Here is a 25,383-nt window from a genome sequence, read left to right on the forward strand (position 1 = left end):
ACAGTACATAATGCACAAATCTGTTCATAAGTCTTTTGTTCCAGCTATATACCACATTATTATTTTCCCCCTTAGTCTTAGCTTATTTAAATGTTCTTTCTGTTCTCGTGTCATATATGCATGTACAAAGAGCTCCTGAAAAAAAAAAAAAAAACACATCAAATTCCTTGTGTTTGCGCACACTTGGCAAATAAAGCTCATTCTGATTTATGTGGTCTCAAGAAAAAAGATCAACATCAAGACTCAAACTGTGTTAATATATAAGACTATCCAAAAAATGACCATTTTCCACAACAGATGTTTTATTTGAAAGTGTAATTCCTAAGAACACTAACAGCCGCTTGCAAACTCCAGAATGAAGTATGAAGAACACTGGGTTAAGTAGGCTACCAAAAAAGGAGACTCACCCAAATGAGTTGCTATCATAATTCAGTACAGAAAAGCAGATCCTCTGGTTGAACACAAAGCTGATGTTAACATTGGAACAACTTTTGTTTATACAGCCATGATAATAGTTTATGTTCACTTAATAATTTACTTTCATTTTCAGCTAAATAGTACACATTTTATTTGTCGTTCTTGACCCAAAGCCAAGGTTCCCACACTGTTTGACCAATGAATGTTCAGGTCATTTGCACTGGATAAAGAATTTGGATTCTGGATAAAAACATTTATACAAGTAATTTTATAGAAATTGCACTGAATAAGATTAACCATTTCAGAGGAGAACATGGCTAGAACTTCAAGATTTTATGAAATCCCGCAAGAAATCAAAATGCACTGATAAAAAAAAAAGTTCTTAAAGGGACAGTTCATCCAAAATGAAAATTGTGTAATTTACTCATCCTCAAGTCGTTTCAAACCTGTACGAGTTTCTTTCTTCTGTTGATCACAAAATAAGATATTTTAAAGAATGACGGTAACTAGACGGTTAACGGCACCCGTTGACTTCCAAGTATTTTTTTTTCCTACTATGGAAGTCAATGGGTGCCATCAACTGTCTAGTTACTGACATTCTTTAAAATAAAATATCTTCTTTTGTGTTCAACAGAAGAAAAACTCGTACAGGTTTTGAACAACATGAGGGTGAGTAAATGATGATAATTTTAATTTTTTGGGTGAACTATCCCTTTACCTTATTAATACAACTCAAGGAGGAAAAGAAACACCTAAACTCATTTCTAGTAAAAGCAAGCATCCGTTAGACTGAAAACAAAAATCAGATGACGACGGTGTCATTTACACCAGGATGTCTGAAGAACGAGGAACTGCTAAACCAGTCGAAATGGACCTCATAAGAGCTCTTTTATTACGGTTACTTTCTGCTGTCGCAAACTCTCTAGCAAAACATCAGCACATCAGAGACATCTCAAACTTGTTTTATTACATCTTAAATAACAGTACATTTTAATATAGTATCTATGTTGCATCCAGCTTTCTGTGGTACACCGACAGACTGAAATTAAATACAAAAGGTGAGATAGGGAGTGCTGAGATCTACAGTTATTAATGAAGAGAGAAAATAAGGGGAATCCATTTTAATTGAACTGCAATTAATCTTTACTGGTGGCAGCACACACAAATACATCACAATTATTGTACATTATCGCAGAGAAAGGAAAAAAAACAATAAAAAAGTCACAACTATTAAAGAAAGTGCATCTGTTTACAGTGGAAAAAGAACAGAGGACTCTGCCATGTCAGATGCCATTTCAAAATGTTTAAAGAAAAGCCAAAAAAGTTTCTCGTAATTTCCGATCGATTTAGAAAACTCGCGCGAAGGTTTCTCGTGCGTCTCAAACGGGACATTTCGTAACTGCTGTTTAATTTGGATTCATTTCTGGAAGCATGGCCATGATTTACAGGTCGTCTGAAGGAAATATACGTCGTTTCTCCCTCGCGATTTCTCACACAGGTGCATAGCTTTGCCAGTGAAAGTAAAGGATGTATGCACAGCATGTCTAAAACATTTGGAATCAACGTTTCAATGGTCAAAATTTCTGTTTCGCGTCGGTTTCGCCGTCCCGGTGGAGGTAAGTGGGCCTAAAGACGTCAGCGCCTGTTTAAGCAAATTCTACAGCATGCGACTACGTTAATTCATGGCAGATGAAATAAAACGCTTAACTTAAAAATTTCAGAATTATCATTATTTTCAGACATTGATTTGTACAACATTTCATTCACATAGTAGTAACTGTATTTCCAAGCACAGACAGGGCTATCTGTTCTCTCTCTGGAACTGGGCTAAAATAAAAAGAAAAAGGTTCTGTTTTTCCAAACACCGATCCCGACACCACTAAAAAAGATCAAAACGTTCCCCGCCCGACCTCCCACCGACAAAAACAATCCCAAAAATCGGAATTAAAGCCAAAAGCTCAAAGTAACCGAGGAAAAAAGTATAAACGTAAGACCAGAAGATAAGCTAAGGGGTTAGTTTGAACAGTTTTTAATCCAATGAAAGAGAGGATTGTATTTTTTGTGTTTTTTCAGTTTTTTTGTACTTTTTTTTTTTTGTGCATTTTCTACATTAAAATTAGCATTCAATGTGATTAACGGCATGTGCTTGGTTAGTTAACGCTTAAAACGTTAGTCAAGTTTCTTATTGTGCAAACAAAGCTGTGACGAGACTGGAAAGAAACATTAGCTAGGATATAATGCTGCATTCGCGTGCAAGTCGGATACCCATATTTACAACGGCCATTCGTAGATAAATGAAGCGAGTACCTCGGACTCTCAGAAATGGCAAAGTATTTAAAAGAGATATGGCATTTTTATGGCATTTTCTTTTTTCTTTAATGAGAAAGGACCAGGATTCACACTGAAAGATAACTAATGCACAGGATCATGATTACAGTTTTAGAAAGCTAGGGCTGTTCTTATTAGCCGGTGATCGGCAGTAACCCAGTGACCGTTAACAATCGGAAACAGATTACAGGTGAACGCTGTCTGGGGCCGCCCGAAAATATGAATATTAAGCTTTCACAAGAGGGCGTGTGGACTTTTCCTCTCGCTCGAGTCACGTTCATGAAAACTACACAACCTCTAGAGCAACCTAGTGCACATGAAAATAACAAAACACATGATTGGCATCTTCAAAAAAAAAAAAAAAAAAAAAAAAAAGCTGCTCTTCCATCCTGGTCTAGTTTCAGCATTTTACAAGACTTTTCATGTCGTTTTCACATGGTTTTATAATAACAGGATTAAAAGATTTCACTAATCAGAAATATATCTAAACAGAAAAAACAGGTGGGAAAAATATCTCGAAGATGAACTATTTGATAAAATGAACAAAAAAAAAAAAAAAAAAAAAAAAAAGTTAAATAATTTGTACAATTACACTCCAACATTTGCTTTCTAGACACATGATACATAAGCGTGGGATGATAGTGTTTTGTGTTTTCTCTTATAGGGTGACACAGAATGGTCCGAGAGGGAATGCAAGTTATTCATTTGATACCACAGGAATTCTTCTTTTCTTTTTCTTTTTTCTTTTTAAGCTGGGTGATAAAACAAATTGTGCTCTTCTTGGTGTAGGAAAGGCATTGTTTTCCCTTAGAAGTTTTATTTCTTTTCATGGTGGTGTCAGTCAGTTTTATAAGGTGTTTTGTTGTTGACGATGCTGTGAAATTTAACATTCTAAAGTTGGAATGGTCTTCCAGTCAACTTTGGAGTTCAAATGATATCTGCAGAAAGATAAAAAAAAACAAAAAACAATGAAGCAGATATTCATAGAATGACTTATTTAGATCAGACAACTTGATATAATCTCATATTATAAATACACAAAGTAAAATTTTAAAGTTGTTTTAATTATATTACAAGTTGTTAAAGGCACAATATGTAATTTTTCACCACTAGAGGTCGCTTATTCAAAACAAAGGCGTAGCTTAGCTTCGCGGAATCACGGGAGGTGTTGTCTTCACGTCTACAGCCGGTGGAAAAAACTCGGGCAGAAATCATATTCATGGATGCGCTAATGTATTAAAAAAAGATTTATTAACATTACTGTAGTATGGAGCAGGATGGGACTGAAACCCGATGGAGTGGGGCGACTGCTAATGAGAGATGAGCGTGACACACGGCTCGAGAGCAGAGGAGCTTTTATTATGCTGCAGACGAGCGCTTCTGCTTCTTCCGGTCATGTGAATGTGGGGTAACGCAGTGCTGTTCATCATATTAGATACATTTGTGTGTTGGAAGTTATCATAATGCTACTCTGGGGAGCGTTTTTTTGTTGGTTGCAATATAATTTCCCATTGCCAACCAACTAAGTTGCTAACAGGTTAGCAACTATGCTTTTGGGAAACGCACCCCAGTGCGTTCACTCGGCAGCTGCTATGAGACATTTGTTGCACACTGCAGTAAGCTAGATCGATATTAGGCATGGTATAACATGGTACTCGTGGTAAATCAAGAAAACGAGATAAGACTTAAACAATAAGACTTACTGTGTTGAGCTATAAAACAATGATTAGTTTTCTGTTGATGAATGTATCCAAACAGTTGTTCACCTGTCTAATAAAACATATTAAAGCGTCCTTTGGTGTTTCCATGGTTTCTACAAAATAAAACCGGATATCAAGGGTAACGGCAGATAGGCGATGCACGGACACGGTCTGTGTCCTGGTTAAAATTCCTTATTTCTCTGGATTTAAACATTCTTGGATACATTTGGGATAGTGCAAGTACATAAGTCAACAAAATCTATTCTAATGGTTTGATATTTTAATCCAAAAATCTTACATATTGTGCCTTTAAACAGAAACTAAACATTTATTTAGAAATAAATGACTTCTTTAGATCAGACATCCCCATATAATCTTACAAGATAAATATGCAAATGAAAATTTAAATGTTTGAATTATATAACAAGAAAATTAAACCGAGAATCTAAAACAATTTAGAAAGAAATCGATAGATCAGACAATTTTATAAAATCTTACATTACAAATTTTAACTAAGAAATTAAAATGCAAAAACTAAACTCATTCATTTAAAAATAAGTCTTTAGAGAACAGAAACTTTTGTCTACAGCAACTTTACATGTCACCAAATTGGGTTACTACAAATTAAAATAAAAAAAGTTGCAAAAAATGTGGGCGTTTTACATATCGGTCCTCTGATCTTCACTAATGCACTGCCAAAAATAGCAGGTATGAGGTGGTATGAGGACACATTTACATGCTGTGTAAAACACAAAGTATCACTTGTTTGTTATTAGGTTTAGCTGGAAGAGGCCGATTCTTACTGTATTGGACATGTTGTATTGAAAGCACCTTCAGCGTTCAGTTCCAGATCTTGAGGAAGCTGTCCCAGGACCCTGTAGCCACTGCCATACCGTCATCGGTTACACCCAGACAGCTTACTCGGTTGTCGTGGCCAGCCAGCACACCTGAAAAAGTCCAAACGTCAGTAAACCATAAAGTGAAAGTGATGTGTAGCCAAGTACGGTGTCCCATACTCTGAATTTGTGCTCTGCATTTCACCCATCCAAGTGCACACACAAAGCTGTGAGTATTGAACACACACCCGGAGCAGTGGGCAGCCATTTTTGCTGTGGAGCCCGGGGAGCAGTTAGGTGCCTTGCTCAAGGGCGCCTCAGTTGTGGGTAATGAGAGTGGAAGGCAGGCCTGTTCATTCACTCCCCTCACCGACATTTCTTGCCGGTACTGAGACTTGAACACGTTACAAGTCCGACTCTCTAACTGATGATTTAAAATGTTACATATAAACATTATAAAGGCTTTAAAATGTGGACCGTTTATCAACAGCCTGCTTGTACTGTTCATGTTGGCGTATGCAAAAGAGACAAACCAATGTGGTGTGTTAGCAAGAAAGCACTGAACCACATGTAAAACAGCACCATTGTGTGTGTGTGTGAGAGAGTGAACAGTATGGTGAGTTTGTCTGCTTTCAGGTCAGTCACTAGAAAATGCTACTGATAGTAACTGTTACTAGCATGTGTTTGTATACTTTTTGCGGCATCTGTGTGTGTATATCTCACCAGCGCGGTCGGCCTTGAGGGTGTCCCATACGTTGCAGTTGAAGTCGTCGTAGCCGGCGAGCAACAGGCGGCCGCTCTTTGAGAAGGCCACAGAGGTTATGCCGCAGATGATGTTGTCGTGGGAGTAGACCATGAGCTCCTGGTCGGCGCGCAGGTCAAACAGGCGGCAGGTGGCGTCATCAGAGCCGGTGGCAAATGCGTTGCCATTGGGGAAGAACTGCAGGGGGAATGCGAGCTCTTTGTAGATTCAATTCTTCAGGAAATCACATGCACTACATCACCAATTCCTAAGAACACAACATCTAGATTTATTCAATTGCTAGTCAAAATGAGGCAGGAACACTCACACAGATGGCGTTGATGTCCGACTCGTGGCCAGTGAAGGTCTGTCTGCACATGCCCTCACGGATGTCCCAGAGTTTAGCAGAGGCATCACAGGCCCCTGACACAAACAGCCTGGTGTCTGGAGCCAGAGACAGACTCATCACATCACCGGTATGACCTGCAAACGTGGTCGTCTGCTGACCGGTCTCTATGTCCCAGAGAGCACTGCAGGACAGATCACAACATTCCCATTTAGATGCTTCAAAAAAACACAAGATTCATTCAATGTGTAATTGAGAAATCAAAACACATATAGAAACTAATTGCAAAATTTTCAGAGCCAAAACACCTAATAATAAAAATAAATAAAATATATCTATCATATAAAAATAAGAAATAAACAAGAATAGTCAGATTTAACCTACAACCTAAATGGGAACTTTTAATAAAAAAAAATCATGTGGTAAAAGAATGCACACATATTATAAACACAAAGCTTAGGTACTTTAAATAAATAACATGAAATCTTTTAAATTTAAAATGTTTAACAATCCGATTCCTGACTTCATCGTTTAAAAAAGTACAAATATCCATGTTAAACTTAATTGCAAAATTACTTCCTAATTGCAGATATGAACTTTGGTATCTAAGATATCCGATTTGGGCTGCTGGGATACAGTTCCTCACACTCACCAGGTGGTGTCGCCAGAACTTGTAACAATCTGGTTGTCATCAAGGAAGCGGCAGCAAGAGAGGTATCCTGTAGATTGGAGGAAGTTTAATGCATATCTGTCACAAACATGATTAGGAAAAATATTTCTCCACAAAAATGTTAAGAAATCAATTATATATTGCTTAAAAACTGATCATTCACAAATCTGTGAATGAACAAAATGTCATTGTGTGGAGGATGATTTACATTGCTTTATTACACTGAGAATATGTAGGGGAAATGTGCTGAAATGTCACGAAAAATATTATGAAGAAAAAACAAAAACTTTAAATGGTCTAAAAATAAACCATTTTATTTAAATAAAATATATTTTCCTTTGTTTCTCTTGATTTAGGGGTGAAATATGACCTGGACAGAACCGAACAGGAGCGCATTATGTAACCGTTGATGCTCTTATTAAAGGATTTAATTTCCTGATAATTTACTCACCCCAATGTCAACCAAGATGTTCATGTCTTTCTGTATTCAGTTGAAAAGAAATTGTTTTAGAGGACAACATTCCAGGATTTATCTCCATATAGTGGACCTCAGTGGGGTTCACCGGGTTGAAGGTCCAAATGTCAGTTTCAATGCAGCTTCAAAGGGCTCTACACGATCCCAGATGAGGAATAATGGTCTTAAAAAAATACTGATCGTTTTGATAACAAAAAAATATAAATTTATATACTTTTTAACCACAAATGCTCATCTTGCACTGCTCTGCGATGCGCTACGCATTACATAATCACATTGGAAAGGTCACAGGTGACGCAGGCGTAGTATATATGTATTTTTTTTTATGAAAATGACCGATCATTTCGCTAGATAAGAGCTTTATTCCTCATCTGGGATCATGTAGAGCCCTTTGAAGCTGCACTGAAACTGACATTTGGACCTTCAACCCGTTGAACCCCAGTGAAGTCCACTATATGGAGAAAAATCCTGGAATGTTTTCCTCAAATATCTTAATTTCTTTTCAACTGAAGAAAGAAAGACAAACATCTTGGTTGACATGAGGTGAGTAAATGATCAGGAAATTTTCATTCAGATGTGAACTAATCCTTTAAGGTCGATCAGATGAGATCTATTTAAAATGGTGCAAAAAACACCAATGCAGATTCACTGCATAATTACAGCTTTGCCAAACACCAAACCTTGTGTACATTCACAAGAGCCAAGAAAGGAGTGTGTAAAATTGTTTCAGGAGAACAAGTCCTGTACCTGTGTGTCCGGCCAGCTCGCGGCTGACACGTACGTTCCCCTCACGAGTCTTGAGGCTGTAGATGGAGCAGATGTTGTCTAGGCCTCCACAAGCAACATAATTCCCTGAAGGAGCATAGGCACAGGTCATCACCCAGGAGGAGCGCAGAGGAATGGCGTGGACCTGAAAAGCAACACATGAATGTTCAGGAAGTGACATATGGAAGAGGACAGGAAGTAAGAATCTGTAGCAGAAACCGTTTTAAATAGCTGATCATCACAGCTTCTAGATTAGTTCCTGTTAGGGCAAGATGCGCACTATTTATAAGGACATATCAGAAACTAGATCTTTACAAAATATAAGTGCTTGCCCATGCGAAAATTGTGAAACTCATTTGCAAAAGTGTGTGAGCATTTTAGGTTTCAATTATGGCCATCCTGCAACATCTGCACAACAGTTTACAAAGTTAAAAGGTATACAGGTGCTGGTCATATAATTAGAATATCATCAAAAAGTTGATTTATTTCACTAATTCCATTCAAAAAGTGAAACTTGTGTATTATATTCATTCATTACACACAGACTGATATATTTCAAATGTTTATTTCTTTTAATTTTGATGATTATAACTGACAACTAAGGAAAATCCCAAATTCAGTATCTCAGAAAATTAGAATATTACTTAAGACCAATACAAAGAAAGGATTTTTAGAAATCTTTGACAACTGAAAAGTATGAACATGAAAAGTATGAGCATGTACAGCACTCAATACTTAGTTGGGGCTCCTTTTGCCTGAATTACTGCAGCAATGCGGCGTGGCATGGAGTTGATCAGTCTGTGGCACTGCTCAGGTGTTATGAGAGCCCAGGTTGCTCTGATAGTGGCCTTCAGTTCTTCTACATTGTTGGGTCTGGCATATCGCATCTTCCTCTTCACAATACCCTATAGATTTTCTATGGGGTTAAGGTCAGGCGAGTTTGCTGGCCAATTAAGAACAGGGATACCATGGTCCTTAAACCAGGTACTGGTAGCTTTGGCACTGTGTGCAGGTGCCAAGTCCTGTTGGAAAATGAAATTTGCATCTCCATAAAGTTGGTCAGCAGCAGGAAGCATGAAGTGCTCTAAAACTTCCTGGTATACGGCTGCGTTGACCTTGGACCTGACTTTGGAAACTTTACACTGGACCTCAAGCAACATGGATTGTGTGCCTCTCCTCTCTTCCTCCAGACTCTGGGACCCTGATTTCCAAAGGAAATGCAAAATTTACTTTCATCAGAGAACATAACTTTGGACCACTCAGCAGCAGTCCAGTCCTTTTTGTCTTTAGCCCAGGCGAGACGCTTCTGACGCTGTCTGTTGTTCAAGAGTTGCTTAACACAAGGAATGCGACAGCTGAAACCCATGTCTTGCATACGTCTGTGCGTAGTGGTTCTTGAAGCACTGACTCCAGCTGCAGTCCATTCTTTGTGAATCTCCCCCACATTTTTGAATGGGTTTTGTTTCACAATCCTCTCCAGGGTGCAGTTATCCCTATTGCTTGTACACTTTTTTCTACCACATCTTTTCCTTCCCTTCGCCTCTCTATTAATGTGCTTGGACACAGAGCTCTATGAACAGCCAGCCTCTTTTGCAATGACCTTTTGTGTCTTGCCCTCCTTGTGCAAGGTGTCAATGGTCGTCTTTTGGAAACCTGTCAAGTCAGCAGTCTTCCCCATGATTGTGTAGCCTACAGAACTAGACTGAGAGACCATTTAAAGGCCTTTGCAGGTGTTTTGAGTTAATTAGCTGATTAGAGTGTGGCACCAGGTGTCTTCAATATTGAACCTTTTCACAATATTCTAGTTTTCTGAGATACTAAATTTGGGATTTTCCTTAGTTGTCAGTTATAATCATCAAAATTAAAAGAAATAAACATTTGAAATATATCAGTCTGTGTGTAATGAATGAATATAATATACAAGTTTCACTTTTTTAATGGAATTAGTGAAATAAATCAATTTTCTGATGAAATTCTAATTATATGACCAGCACCTGTAGTTCACCCAAAAATAAAAATTCTGTCATTAATTACTCACACTCATGTCGTTCCGAACATGCAAGACTTTCATTCATCTTCAGAACACAAATGAAGATCTTTTTAATGAAATCTGAGTACTGTACTCGCTTGACGTGAGAGAATGAACCTCATCGGTTCTTGTGGAAGCTCAAACATGCTGCATAACATGAGGTTCATTCTCGTGTTATGCAGCATAATGTTATGCAGCAGTAATGTTTATGTGTGAATAAAAGCCTAACTTCAATCTGTTCATCATATACAGCAATTTTGTCTCCAGAAAATTTGGACTAAACCACTCAAGATTAGTTTTACGATCTCTTTATGAACATTTTGAAGCATCAAAACGGTAGTTGCATAGCTATCTATAGAGGGACAGAAATCTAAAAAAATAAAATAAAAGAATGAAAATGATCATACCTTATTTGTGGTATAACTGTCCCAAATAATGAGTTTTCCATCCTGGGAGGCACTGACAAGCAGCCTGCACAGAAAACACAAGATGGCATATAAGTGGGGTTTACATCATGAGACCGTTAAACCCTACAGGGAACGCAAAAAGTAAAAATCATAGCTTGCACAACTACAATCAGGAGAATTGTCTCCCAGAACAATCTCAAACTATTCCCAGCACCATTCAGCACAAAAATGTAAAGTTATGGATTTTTCTTGGCTGTAGCTATAATAGTAACAACATGCTTAGTCATAACACCTACTTACAACCATCAGTCATCGCCTACACAAACACAATAAAAGAACATGATTCAATACAATAGGGATAGCGTGCAGTGGCCACCACACGAGCCATGAACCCATCCACCCTCACAGCGAAAGGGAAACCCCTCGGTGTGTCTTACTCTGATGTATAAGGATGTTTTCAAATGGCGTTTGAAAAAGGTCAGGTCATCATGCAAATAATGTGACTGAGCTGTTCTGAAATATGCTGTACCTAGAATCGGTGCCCCAGTGCATGGCGTAGATTTTAGCCAAATGTCCTCGCAGTGTTCTTCTTGTGCGCATCTGGATTCGGCCAACAGGATCGATGTTGGCTGTGATCTGAAAACACATGTGCCAATTAAAAAAATATATATTCACACACAGATGGCAGCAGTATAGGAATTATTTCATTTATTTAAATTAGGGTCACTTAATTAGAATAAAACATGGTTTCTTTACATGTGGAAGCTCTTACCTGTGATAGTGTGGCATCTGCACAAGCTTTCCTTGCATCCTACAAAAAAAGAAAATGAGAAACCCAGTTTAGATGCTGTGGAATGAGGAAATATTTTATGATTGTGTAATAAACAAAACATTTATGGTTAATGTTTTGTATATAATAACCATACAGTAACATGAGATAAGTTGTAACAGTGCTATAAAATTACATAAGCTTTGTTCATATAATCCACCCCTTGAATAAACTGAGTAACCTAATTGGTAGCATTAACGGACTTATTCAAATTTAATCATTTAATCACTGATTGATCAATTACGGATAAAAGGTTACAAATTTGAGAGAGACATTTGGGAATTTTAGTCTAAAACATAAGAGCAAAGTAGCTGAGGGTCGGTAAACATCTCTGGCTGAGATAATATGTAAAGCAGCTTGATGGAGGAAGTATCGGGTGTAAATTCTTTCTGGAACTCTGTGAGGAATGAGAACAGTACAGTTACAGTAAAGGCTCTTCCTGCATTGTGTAAACTATGAAAACAAGCGCCGTCTTTATTTAAATGTCTTTTGGTTATGAAAATACTTCTGAACAACAAGAGACTACCAGGTAATCAGGTTGTACAAAACAAAAAACAAACAAACATCCGATTAAATAGTTGGAATTAAAATATGTTTGTTTGTTTATTAAGTTTTTACGCCATGTTAGCATCATGGCTATTTACATGGCAAAAAAGTTCAGTATCATCCAAAAATTTTTACATTATATTAAACAGAATTAAAATATGTCTTGTTTTAATATAGCTGATATTTTAAATACAATAAATGTGTCAAAATCTCTGATTATGAATATGAGCATTACTTTTCTTTTATGTCTTGGTGGTCCAAATTTACTGAACCCTTTCAACCATCTAGTCGATGCTCAACTTAAAGTCCCCCGTAGTCAATTTTATCCCTTAAAACTCATCTTTGATCACCAAAATGACATTTAAACATTTTTCCTGTGAAAAAAAAAAATTCTTCATGCCTTAAAATAGCTCGAATGTAACACTACACCCTAGCTTCATTTAGTATATGCGGATCTATGAATATGCTAAAAAGCCCCACCTCCACTCATTTACACGAGCTCAGATGAGAGCCACTTGGTCAACTTACTGAGGTAAACGCTGCGCAATGGCATCGCTCTTTACAATGTCGGACACATAAGTGTAATAAATATTGCTAAATCTAGCTGATTTTTTATAGCAACAGAAAAATATACCAGGATAACCCGTCATTGCTTCAGATCGGTCATAGTTAATGATATGCTAAAGCCGCCAGCACGTTGACATGATTGGTTACAAGGTAGTTTGTGATGTCAGAAACATCAGCAATTTCAAACCATGTTTTTTTTTTTTTTTTTTTTTTTTTTAAACCGTCTTTAGATCACTGCGGTTTTAAAGTAAAAATACTCAGCAATGGTGTTGACTTATTTGCACACGGTTTGTCTTAAAGCATATTAAAAACACCACATAGACATAAACAACATTAAAAACTTGATTTTCACCACAGGGGAACTTTAAAATGTTTTGGTAAAAAGAGTCAGGCTGAATAATCAGCAGATATTTGGCCATTTTCAAAAGTATTAAGATTGATATTGACCAGGCCAATCCATTTGTAGATATTGACTGTTTAAGATAGGACATTTAGAGTAGATGTTTAGAACATTTTGTTTATATAATGTTTGATAACTATTCATTTAAGATATTTATTTAATCTATATTTATATGTAAGAGAGAGAGGTTCTTACTCTGATCTGGTTCTTCAGCTGCTCGGCCTCCTGGCGTAACTGGTCCAGTTCACTCATTTTCCTCTTCTAAAGCTCTGCCTCACTCCTACTGCCGGGACACGTTCTGATCTACAGCAGAGAAAAAGAAAGGGGAAAAAAACATTCAGGCTCCAATTCCATTGTCACCCTTCAATAGACAGTTTGAGACTATCAATTAACAAAAGCCTGAACTTAACTGTGCATATTTCTAGTTTTCAAACATGTTACTTCCTACTATGTAACAGTCTCTGGGCATCAGATATGGAAACACCCATATCGTTCGACTGATATCACATGCTAGCTTCATCTACGAGAGGAATAATCACTGCCTTTACCATGTCATGAACCATTGGTTAATGGACTGGCTAGTGGATTGTTTATCATACACAGGGTGTAAATCAAGATCCCACCCCACCACATTAGCTACTGAAAGCAACCAAAGAACCATTTCCTCTTGTGGTTGCTGCTCCTTAATGAAAAATGCAGAAGTACAAAAAGAACAACAGAAAGAAACGAGCTGTGATTCTGTCCTTTTATTATGTCAAGCAAGGAAAAATATAACTTATCCTAAACTCAAGCATGAAAAAACATTAACATGAAATGGCATTTTACTTCCAAAATGTGACAAATGAGTAAAACAGGGTATTCAATGAGAATGTAGGACAGGACTCAATTTTATCCATTGGGAATTGATTGGATGATGAAAACTGGTTGCTACATCCAAGAATGGGGTCATGTGGTTGTAGGGAGGGATGAAAAAAAGAGGGCTTGATGACATCAGCTGAAAAGGAAAGTCGTTTCAAAGGCGGAGCAATTTATTACATTTAAATGTACAATTATGGAGACAACCATTATGGAGACCAGGAAAGTAAAAAGGGTCATTTTAATTTCATCCAAAAGACTAACAGCAATTAACTATAACAGCTAGCATTACAGGTTAATATGCTGCAATGTCCTTACAAGCAACTATTGTTTGTCTAAACAAAGTGCTGGTTTCCAGCTTGAAATGCTGATTCCATTCCTTAATAATAACCAGACACACTCTGAAACCCTTATAGCCTGTCCGTTTTAATCTTGATTTAGAGCAAACGCACTCGACTGACAACGGCGAGCCCTTCTAGGCCAGCTCTCATCCTATTAGCGTTCCCAGCCCATAGCCGTGTTTTCACACCTCTCTCTCCACAGTGTCATTGACATAATCCTGGGACACGCTTGATTCAGCTCCTTCAGGCAAATCCAGTTAAGACACACCGGGGACACTGATCGGAAGAGCAGCACCTATCCTGCTGACCCAAATCCTTCATGCGCTCAGACAAACGGCTGATGAAGGCAGCTGTTTTAATGGGCCATCGGAGTGTATGCATCTAACGCTGGAGAAAGGCAGCTAATGATGGGGTTAATTTTAGAGGTACGTGAAGAGCACGGAAAGGATCTGCTTGCTGCAAGAGATGCAATGATAGACAACAAGTTAACGCGTGTATAAATGTGGCACGTTCACGGTTATGGACACTTGAAGATTTGGATGAGCAACCAAGGCCAAGTTGGGTATATGGACTATTCATTTAAGTACATACTACTTCTGATGGTACTTTAAAGTGCTGGTGCGTAGAAAAAAAAAAGACAGGATTTTTGTTTGGGTCATCAAGAACTACAACACTTTCAATTTTTAAATGCATCAACGCATTTAAATGCATCGACTTGCAGGTATTTAGCAGACAAATGAACAACTCAAACAGTCAATTGTTTAGTCAATTTCTAGGCCAACGTTATATGACCTACTTAAAAAATGACTTAATTCAAATATAGAACAATTTGCAGCTGCACAATATCTTGATTCTCAAGTAGCTGTCATCTTTCCCATTAGCCTGGTCTTAGTTGTCCTGATTGAGCAAGATGAATGCAGGTTCAAGCTTGAGCAAAGACAGTCCAGATGAACATCAAGACCAAGGAAAGGCTAAGAGGAGAAAGGATGAAGAAATAATGATAATCACACTCTATTCAAGCTTAATGGGTCAGCTGAGGACCATCAAGCAATGATCAATATGTTTGAGTGAGATTAGCACTACATAGCAGAGAAGCCACACATATGCTTGTTACTCCCAGATGTCTGTGGTCAGGCAATCTAACCAGAGCACTAAAAATTTGGTTGGATCCATTTCCTGTAATTACCATTGCCCTCTGGTGCATTATGCCATGTCCTAATTGTGAAATCAATGGTTCCATATTTGAAATGTGAAAGTTAGCTGTGTGAACGAGCAAGGCGGATACGTTAAGATTTCTTGAGTTTGTCACCCAACGAAAGAATTAAGCACCTCATGTAGGTGTTTACCTGGGTGAACAAATGATTAAAAATAGGTTAAGTTACATGCAGAACAAACACGGTTTAAAAAACGATAAAGAAGACATCCGACAAGGAAACATACTTTAAATTGGATACAGTCCAAGCTTAGAGACAAAATATTGAAAAGTATGTTGAAGACAACAAGCAATTTTACTTCCTGCTATGTGCTGAGAAATTCCCGAGACACTGGAATTACTGTAATGTGGCAGAGACCTTTAAAAATTCCTTAAAGTTTCAGGTTATACTCTTAATTTCTTACCTTATGTGGCTTGCACAAGGCTCCTTGTGTTTGACAGCCAGAAAATGTTTCTCTTGGTGAAAGTCTTATCCTTTCCTATACACTTGCTTCCTCCTGATTGGCTGACCTCTTAAATGGGCCTACATCAAGACAATACGCCTAAGTCCTCTAATCTTGCTGATCAAAATGACATGGTTACAAAAGGTAAGCCCCTCACCTCACTTTCAGTTCTCTTCTAACAGAGCAACTACACAACCCATCATGAATACTACCAGAGAAGGACCAATATAGAACATCTGTGGATATAGATACCAAACAATGGATGATATCATAAATGTAATTTATCATATAAATTTATAATTTTGTGGAAAAATAAACCAGCATATGAAGAGTCTACTGCTTGAATTGTGGGGGGGGGGGGCACTAATATTATGGGCTTCCCAATATCAATATAATCAGGCAAATTCCAATACCCCCCCCCCCCAAAAAATAGGGCTGAACGATATTTGAGGAAACATTGCGATATTTTGTTTTTCTGCGATATGAAAACAATTTCACCAGATGACTTGAATAGCTCTATTTAGAAAGAATTAATAATTCTAGAAAGATTGGTGCGATTTTGTAGGGCAGTGCATCTGCGTAGAAAATAATAAACAAATCGCAAGCATAGATAGATGCAAGGAAATGAACAACGCTTTATGCTTTTCAGTTAAGTCTAACAGCATTCAGTAGGCTTGCTACAGTACTAGGTGTTACCGGTGTTCAGTCGCAACACCGATTTCATCACGTGCCCACCATGGCAAAGAGGCAAATTTTTCCAGTTTGACATGTTAAATATATTTAAGGCAAAATATATAACGTAAGTTATATGATCAAGCTCTTAACCATGCAAATGCTTTTAAACCACTCAAGCACAAGACAAAAGAGAACGAGCGGTCTTTAGAATCTGTCAAATCCGCGTCATGTGCAGCAGTGGCAGATCTTAAAGGTGCCGTAGAACATCTTTTCAAAAGATGTAATACAAGTCTAAGGTGTCCCCTGAATGTGTCTTAAGTTTCAGCTCAAAATACCCCATAGATTTTTTTTATTAATTTTTTTTAACTGCCTATTTTGGGGCATCATTAACTATTCACCGATTCAGGCTGCGCTGCCCCTTTAATTCTCTCGCTCCCTGCCCTCCCGAGCTCTCGACTATAAGTGCCGTTATACAGTGCATAAAGTTCACACAGCTAATATAACCCTCAAATGGATCTTTACAAAATGTTCGTCATTCATGCTGCATGCATGCATCGATTCCTGTGAGTATAGTATTTATTTGGATGTTTACATTTGATTCTGAATGAGTTTGAGGCTATATGCTCTGTGGCTAACGGGCTAATGCTACACTGTTGGAGAGATTTACAAAGAATGAAGTTGTGTTTATGCATTATACAGACTGCAAGTGTTTAAAAATGAAAATAGCGACGGCTCGTCACTGAATACAGTAATAAACGATGGTAACTTTAACCACATTTAACAGTACACTAGCAACATGCTAACAAAACATTTAGAAAGACAATTTACAAATATCATGTAATCATGGATCATGTCAGTTATTATTGCTCCATCTGCCATTTGTCGCTATTGTTCTTGCTTGCTTACCTAGTCTGATGATTCTGCTGTGCACAGATCCAGATGTTAATACTGGCCTTGAACATTGGCTGGCATATGCAAATAATGGGGTCATACATATTAATGATCCCAACTGTTACGTAGCAGTTGGTGTTATGTTGAGATTCGCCTGTTTTTCGGAGGTCTTTTAAACAAATGAGATTTACACAAGGAGGAGGAAACAATGGAGTTTGAAACTCAATGTATGTCATTTCTGAACATGTATGTCATGTACTGAACTCTTGTTATTAAACTAAATTCAATTTTTGATTCTAGGGCACCTTTAAAGTGTCATTAATGTTAATCAAAGAACAAAGGTAAGAGAGAATTACTCAATGCTCTTGACTAAAGAACTTAAATGTTCTGTTTTGGTTCCAGTTTCCATGGTTTGATTTTAAGTTTTTTTTTTAATATATAAACGTAAATTAGCCTATTGGTTATTTTATATTAGGCCTAGCATGGTGTATTTTTATTAATTTTGTTAATAAACATTCTATGTTTAATATAAGGGAGTTTGTCATTGTACTGTTTTGTTGTTGTGTTTTTCAGTAAGAATAATAACCCAACATTCAAGCAACTGCTGCTAATTTGAAAGTGAAAGTAAAATGCACACGGTCGCACACCAGAATTCATAAGTGATTTAAAAAAAAAAAAAAAAAAAAAAGGCCCCACCCCCTGGTGACACCGGTGTTGTCAAACGGTGGGAAAATTCGCACCGTCACATCCCTAGCATTCAGATACAGAAATTGAATAATCAAATGTAAAATTACACTACATAGTCTTCAATGTACAAAATTAAATATAATTTATCTTTGTTAAAGCTACAAAAGTGATTTTCTCTTTGTATTTCGTTGTTTGATTAAGATTAATGACACAGACGGCTAGGGTTGGGTATCGTTTGAATTTGAACGATTCCGATTCCGATTCCTTGTTTCGATTCCGGTTCCTAACGATTCTCGATTCCGATTCTTTTAAGAGGCAGGGTCAAAAAAAGTTTAGGATATTTTAAATGAGCTAGCTAACCAACAGTCTTTCTGAAGGAAATAGTCTGACCTTCTCCATCAATTAATTCTATGAACTTTTTACTTTTTATGAACTTTACTATGAATTTCTCACAGGGCTGTTTTCAACTACAATATAAATATCAAATCTATGAACTTGAATATAAATATTATAAATTATGAATATATTGAAAACATTTACACATGAGTGTATGGCTGCATTTACACTGCAAGTCTTAATGCACAAATCCGATCTTTTGACCATATCCAATTTTTTGGCCAGTGTGTTTACACTCACTTTAGACGCGACTGGTATCGATATCTGTGTTTACATTACGCTACTTCCTGCCCCAAAATGATCGTCACTGATAGTTTTAAATGCACATAGTAGATCCTTGGGTTTTGAATGGCCGTGCTATTAAAATTATTTATATAATTCATGGAGTGGCCATGATTAGCCTGTCAGAATGGATAAGTTAACAGCTGTCATGGATGTATTGCAGCGCGAATTCTGACTGAACGGATATAGACCGGAAAATAAAGGTAATTTGTGTTTGATATTTTATCTACATTTATTAGTTTTAGAATTTCGTTTTTTGAATGAATTCGAGCGAGCAAGGGAGAGAGCGCGCGCGTGCGAAGCTGCTGAATACTGGTATATGTGTGTGCGCAATTTCTTTCATGTTAGACAAAGTTCCCACATTAATATTGAGCTGCGAATTTTTAGTGCGAGTGCATACATGCACGTCTGCTTCATAATACAACATTGAAGCTATATTTTAGTGAGCAAACGTGCCGCCCTCGCCGTTTGATGGCTTGGAATTACAATAGGAATCGGATATGCGTGTTTAGACGTAGGTCGCATGTTCAGAGATCGGATATGTATCGGATTTAAAACCACATTTGGAAGTGGCTCAGATCGGATACGAAAAAAATCGGATCTCGTGTGGATTGCCAGGCTGGGGGTCGGAGCCAGAGGAAGAGGCAGCGGAGGACGGTTGGCGCAGCGCATCAAAGAGATTTATTTATTTCTACTCCATGAACTCGGAGGTGCTTTATCATGTTCGACGTGCACCCTCCTATGCACGAAACAATCTTGCCGCAAATGTTGCATTTTGCCGAGATTTCGTTCTATTTAGAAAATTGAAGCCACACTTTGGACCGCCGACGCACGCTATCCATGTTCGACTCGCTCGGTTATGCCAACACTTTCGGTGGACGCTTCTTCGTTGATGTTAAGCGGTTTCTTCTTCCAGTCGGCGGACTGGGAATCGAAACTGGGAATCGAAATTTAAACTTTTGAACGATTCCGGGAAAATTGCAAAGCTAGTCCCGGTTCCAATCGATACTCGATACTCGATACCCAAGCCTACAGACGGCAGCAGGTTTATTAGGCTGCTGTCACTAAGACCGAATGCACAGATTCAATATAACGATACATATCCTTTTTCTTTCTCAGCTGTTTACGTTCAATTAAAGGTGAAGTGTGTAAATTTTAACGGCATCTAGTGGCGAGGTTGCGAATTTCAACCAACGGCTGAGTTCACCGCTCACCCCTCCCTTTTGAAGCACATAGAAAAGCTATGGTGTCCAACACAGGACAAAGATGTCGTCATCTGAGACAGCAGAGAGTAGCCAGTCAAGCAAAAAAGAGCAGTTTGTCCATTTAGGGCTACTGTAGAAACATGGCGGTGCAAAATGGTGAATTTGATGTAAGGGGACCGCGGTGTATGTAGATAGAAATGGCTCATTCTAAGGTAATAAAAACATAACGGTTCATTATGTAAGGTCTTTATACACCACTGAAAACATAGTTATGTATATTATATTGCACTTCTGTCAATAGATCCTACTAAATATTACACACTGGACCTTTAAGACATACACAACTGTTTATGAGGATACATTTTCACATAATTTTGCGTGTATGTGTCCATTCAAGCACAAATAGACATGAAAGAGAACAGAATTCTGTGTTGGAGTGCTGTCTGTGCGGCTCTCTGCGGACTCACAGAAAACGGTGCGCAAGTTCCAAAAATTAGTTCTCCTTCATGTCTTCTTGGGCTCTGATTGGCTTACAATTGCTTGAATGTTTAAACTGACAGCACCTAAAACACGTGCGAATGATAAACTTTCACTCCATGATGGTTCTGTTTATTAATTTTTTACACCGTGTTAGCATCATGGCTATTTACATGGCAAACACAAAGGTCAATATCATAATCCATAAAAACTTACCACTCTATGATTGTTAAACTTTGCAAATGACCCTTCGCAAAGACCCCCACCCCCTTAGTTACTGTCGTTACATCCAACAAGCCAGTGAAAAATACATTACGGCGCAAAGAGGACACTGACAACGCACCAGCAGACAAGACAGAGGTTGTTACTTCTGGTATGAAACCAAGTCTTGGCTTTCAAATTTTGTCTTTTTTTTTTAAGAAATTCAAACAATAAATACAGTTTTGTGCCTATTTAATGTGTCGTGACAGATCGCTGTAGCGCCTCAGTTCAAGCAACATGTAAACCGATCATCTCTTCCTAGTTATTGCATGAAATAAACATGAATGAACATCAGAATCAGAAGGTGTGTCAATACACCATTTTTCAAGTTCATGCCTACTGAGGTTAATCTACTAACTCTCCTGTCTGGTTTGTTTGTTGGACAAAATGGCAGATTCAGTATCATGACTGGTCAGATTGCCTGTCAATCAAACTCCCGGCGATGGGTGAATTAATCTGCAATGCATGTGCGTTTCGCACCGTGGGCCTACGATCCCTTATACTTCGCGTCGTGACCATTACGGATGCACACATCGCAATATCGATGCTAAAGCAATATATTGAGCAGCCCTACAAAAAAAAAAAAAAAAAAAGGTAATTATCATGAATATTTAGTAAAAAAAAAAAAAAAAAAGCAATTATTTTGTATTTAAGAAAGTCTACAGGTTAAACTGAAAAACAAGACCCTGATATTACATATTCAATATTGGTTTAATCAGACAAATTCAAATATAAGAAAAACAAAAATACAACAAATGTACAGCTGGAAAAAAATATATATATAATTGTTCATTTACTTTAAAAACAACAGGAGAGAAAAAAATCCTACGTGAACTGCAAAAAATAAACTCGGAAATTAACAACTGACCTAATCAAAGTAATGCTGATCATTTCTAAAGAGTAAAACTAAATGAACAGTTGATGACAATTAATAAATGTTAATAACAATGTTTATTTTCATTGAAAACAAGAAATAAGCCTGGATATTACAGGTTTACAGTATCAGCTTAAACAGGACCATGTGGATCATTTAAAAAGAAAAATTAACATTAATAATGCTATGGTCATCAAAATATACAAACATCTAACACTGAACTACATCATGAACTTCCAAAGCCACATCATGAGCAGGGTTCACACTTTGCCTTTTACTGTCTGCTGAAATGAAACTTCATTACATGCAATTACTGAATATTCTGTGCCAAAGGCTAGAGTATAAGATAGCACAAAGCAAAGTCAAATGGTTGAATGCAGTATGGCATCAACATATGTGCTAGCAGAGCTCAATCTCACCCTCTCAACAAACACTTGATCAGAGTCAGCTGACTGCAGGACAAAAAGAGAGCTGTAAGAAATGGCCTAAAGGTGCCACAGACTGCGTATTCTCAGGTCACTTTAGGGCAACTCTTCCTTAGATCCTTTTAGAAAACATTTATTTTACCAAAACCTTTGTAATTGATCTGAAGACACTAAAAAATATTTTACTTGATAACACACACCACACCGCCCCTGTTCTTTATCACATAACTTTATTCCGTCAACATAAATTACTCCAAATGTTGAGGATGATGCCGCTTATTAGGCATTAACGGAAGAAAAATAAAATGCATATCGCTAAAGCTGGATCATAGAAAAGACAGTAACCAGCACTATCACTATCCAAGCCTGTAATCCTAAAAGCTAAAATCCGTAATCCCTCTCAGCACCACTGGTGGAAAAACAGCTGTCCAGAGCTGGGCTTGCAATCTAGGAATTTGTAGTACCATCTGAATTCAACCACTTACACAACTTTTATTGTTCATGCAAAAATTAAGAAAAAAAATTAAGTTGCTTCAGCATTTTTTGAAAACTCCCCTGCTTCAAACCATGAATTAGGAGACAGAAATATAGTAATTTTATATGTACAATCTCAACATATCATATGAATAACGGCATAACCAAAGGGTGTCAACATGAGAATGAAAAACGATATTCAGAAACGCCATTATCTGAACAGAAATCAATTTTGCTAATCACGCCCCTCCATATATCGGCTTCTAAGGTGTCCAATGGGAATCAAACTGATGCTTTTAGTTACCCACAATTGAAAACATAAATCAGTGTGTGTGTATATTCAATGCAAAATTGTCAAGCAAACAGTGCAGATAATACATAAGACATTCAGAAACATTTCAACATGTAAATGCATGTAGATTAAAAGCAACGCGTTAGTAAATACATCAATGTTCATTTAAAACTGAACAAACAAAATGACAGGCATTCAATGAACGTCAACTTCAATGAACTCAAATGAACCAACACGAATGAACAAAATGCAGGATGTTTGTCTGGCTTTGACAATTATAACATCAATATTTACAGTGCAGCAAACTTTGCTTTCGTCTTAAATTAACATAAATCATGCCATTTAAAATAGCATTAACGTTACATAAACACAGCATGCCATTGTGAGCATGACAATACAGAAATCTCTTCAAATAAAACACCAAACAGAAGTGCAGAGCACTTAAAAGCACAAGTCGAGATCAAAAATGCGTTTATTGTGTCAACGATTACGTCACAACGTACTCGAAATACTATTCGATACGCGATTATTTCACAATTCATTTCGTGTAAAATGACTGCATTAGGCACATAACGAGATTTTAATTACAAAATTGATCACCTTTTGCATCGAAATATTTACCAGGGCTCGTTTTGAAAACAAATCGCTGTGTTTATAGCGGAACGGTGCATTTTCTCGACGTTTCAGCGGGTTAAATCAGCGGCATGCTGATATGAGTGCGGAGAGGAAAGCCGGAGAGAGAGGCTACGGACGCCATCTTGTTCTTGGGCCCCACACTGAAGAATTCATTGATTCCGTTTATTTATTCATGAACGGTGTTCCTTTATCTAAATGCCAGCCGAAGAGAAAGGCAAACTCGATCGGTAGGGGAAAAGGGAGGGGGGCGCAACATATTTATCCCATAGCCTATATTTCCCGGACCAATCCCTTAATAGTGACCTCAATACTGAGCTGCCGTTCTTAAAATATTCCAGCAGCGATAATAAAGGCCATCAGGCTCCATTCATTTCGCGTATCTGAAGAGCTGCAGCGCTTTTTGCTGCATTACTGTGATAAATGTTGGCCGGTTCGCAGGAGAAAACACATTTAACATGTCTTTATCATCAGCAAAAGCAGTGTAGTGGAGCATCACTGAGATGTCGGGAAGGATGTAATGTTACCTGAACAGCAAGGCCTTTTAAATAGAGACTTAATGGAATCCAATTAGGTTGTTTTACAGAGTAGTAAAAAGCAGCAGTACACACTTAATGCAATAAAGACTAACACTTCCACTCCAAGTCGCTTAAATGCACACTGGATTTAAGGTTAAGCCATTAGGACACATGATAAATCCACTGGCACGTAAATACATATAGAAAAACGCTCACTGGAATAGCTTATAATATTCAGCCAGATGGTACAGATTGTACTACCCAATCGGGTGAACAAATAAATGACTAATCCTTATTTACCGAATGCAATTCGATCAATATTCACATTCAGTACACGGCAATATGTTAACCAGCATTTGGCGAACAAAAAATCCTCGATTCTGTAACACAGAGGAAGGCCTAGCTGGGTTGAAAAGCCGAACATTTTGCCAGCAGAAGCTCCAGTAATTAGCTAGTTAGCATCCAGACCAAAACCCTTATCACTCTATATCAAAATCAACATGTATTGCTTTTTAAACACCCCTAATCACCACAAGACCCAATTCCTGCAATCCTCGGAAGGTTACATTTCTGAGGTAACACCGTTTTTAAGAGCTAGCAAGCTGACTCGCGCAAAACGGCCTCAAGTGAAGTCAGCCGACTTCATTCACACTACAATGACGGAACGAGCGATTAAAAGCTCTAGAAAGTTACAATAGTGAAGTATAAGCGTTTAAAATAACTGTTTTTTGCCTATTTGCCTGGCAGTGTTGTGTATGTAAATCGGTCGGCTAGCCGCTACCTGCGCCTCACCCCACCCCCCTTCATTCTCTATGGTGACCAGCATTTTATTCAACAAATTCACCCGTTTTAAACCAAACAACCTGTTCCACACACTTGAAATAAGCATATAGTGTTCCATACCTGTTCTCAGTCGTAAATGGTCTTTGTTTATATGGCATTGACCGAAAAAAACGATGGTGTGGCTGTCAAATCCACGCATCAACGAACAAGACGAGCTAGCTCGCTAACTAGCAGCGGGAGAAGTACCAAATCCACTTCCACAGCGACAAAACTCGCTCCAGCGGGCGGGAAATAAGCCTGTTTGAGGGGAATCTCAACTGCGATGAAAAATTGCAGTCATAAATGTCCGATTAGAGACTTTGGTCAACGAATAAGTCCGTCGGTGGCCACTTCCCGTTGCCTTCCTTGAAGGAGCACTTCTCTCCAGTTCAGTTCACCTCTCATCCGGCCATCAGACGGAGATGGGCGCGGTAACCCTGCAGTCTGCCCTGGGAAACCCCACGCCGCAGCGAACGAGCGAGCGGCGCTCTTACGCAGGAATAGAAACATTTCCAAGCCAGTTTAGCAACATTTGTACACACAAATGTACATTTTTGTTTGT

General features: G+C 37.9%; 1 protein-coding gene across 2 annotated transcripts; it reads right to left on the reverse strand.

The window, feature by feature from the left end:
- Nucleotides 1–1,363: 1,363 nt before the first annotated feature.
- gnb1b (guanine nucleotide binding protein (G protein), beta polypeptide 1b) lies at nt 1,364–25,308 on the reverse strand. Of its 2 annotated transcripts, none has more exons than XM_048199160.1 (11): nt 24,903–25,308; nt 13,253–13,360; nt 11,488–11,526; nt 11,245–11,351; nt 10,716–10,779; nt 8,262–8,424; nt 7,022–7,088; nt 6,352–6,553; nt 6,005–6,221; nt 5,277–5,392; nt 1,364–3,683 (listed from the first exon to the last, which is right to left on the reverse strand). In XM_048199160.1, exons 2-10 carry the CDS (start codon nt 13,307–13,309, stop codon nt 5,286–5,288), a joined length of 1,023 nt encoding a protein of 340 aa, XP_048055117.1. In that variant the 5' UTR covers nt 13,310–13,360; nt 24,903–25,308; the 3' UTR covers nt 1,364–3,683; nt 5,277–5,285. The 2 variants fall into 2 exon arrangements, with proteins under 2 accessions (XP_048055117.1, XP_048055116.1); XM_048199159.1 differs by having other exon boundaries at nt 5,249–5,392.
- Between the last annotated feature and the right edge of the window lie 75 nt (nt 25,309–25,383).

The sequence above is a fragment of the Megalobrama amblycephala genome, linkage group LG8, assembly GCF_018812025.1.
Source record: "Megalobrama amblycephala isolate DHTTF-2021 linkage group LG8, ASM1881202v1, whole genome shotgun sequence".
NCBI lineage: Eukaryota > Metazoa > Chordata > Actinopteri > Cypriniformes > Xenocyprididae > Megalobrama > Megalobrama amblycephala.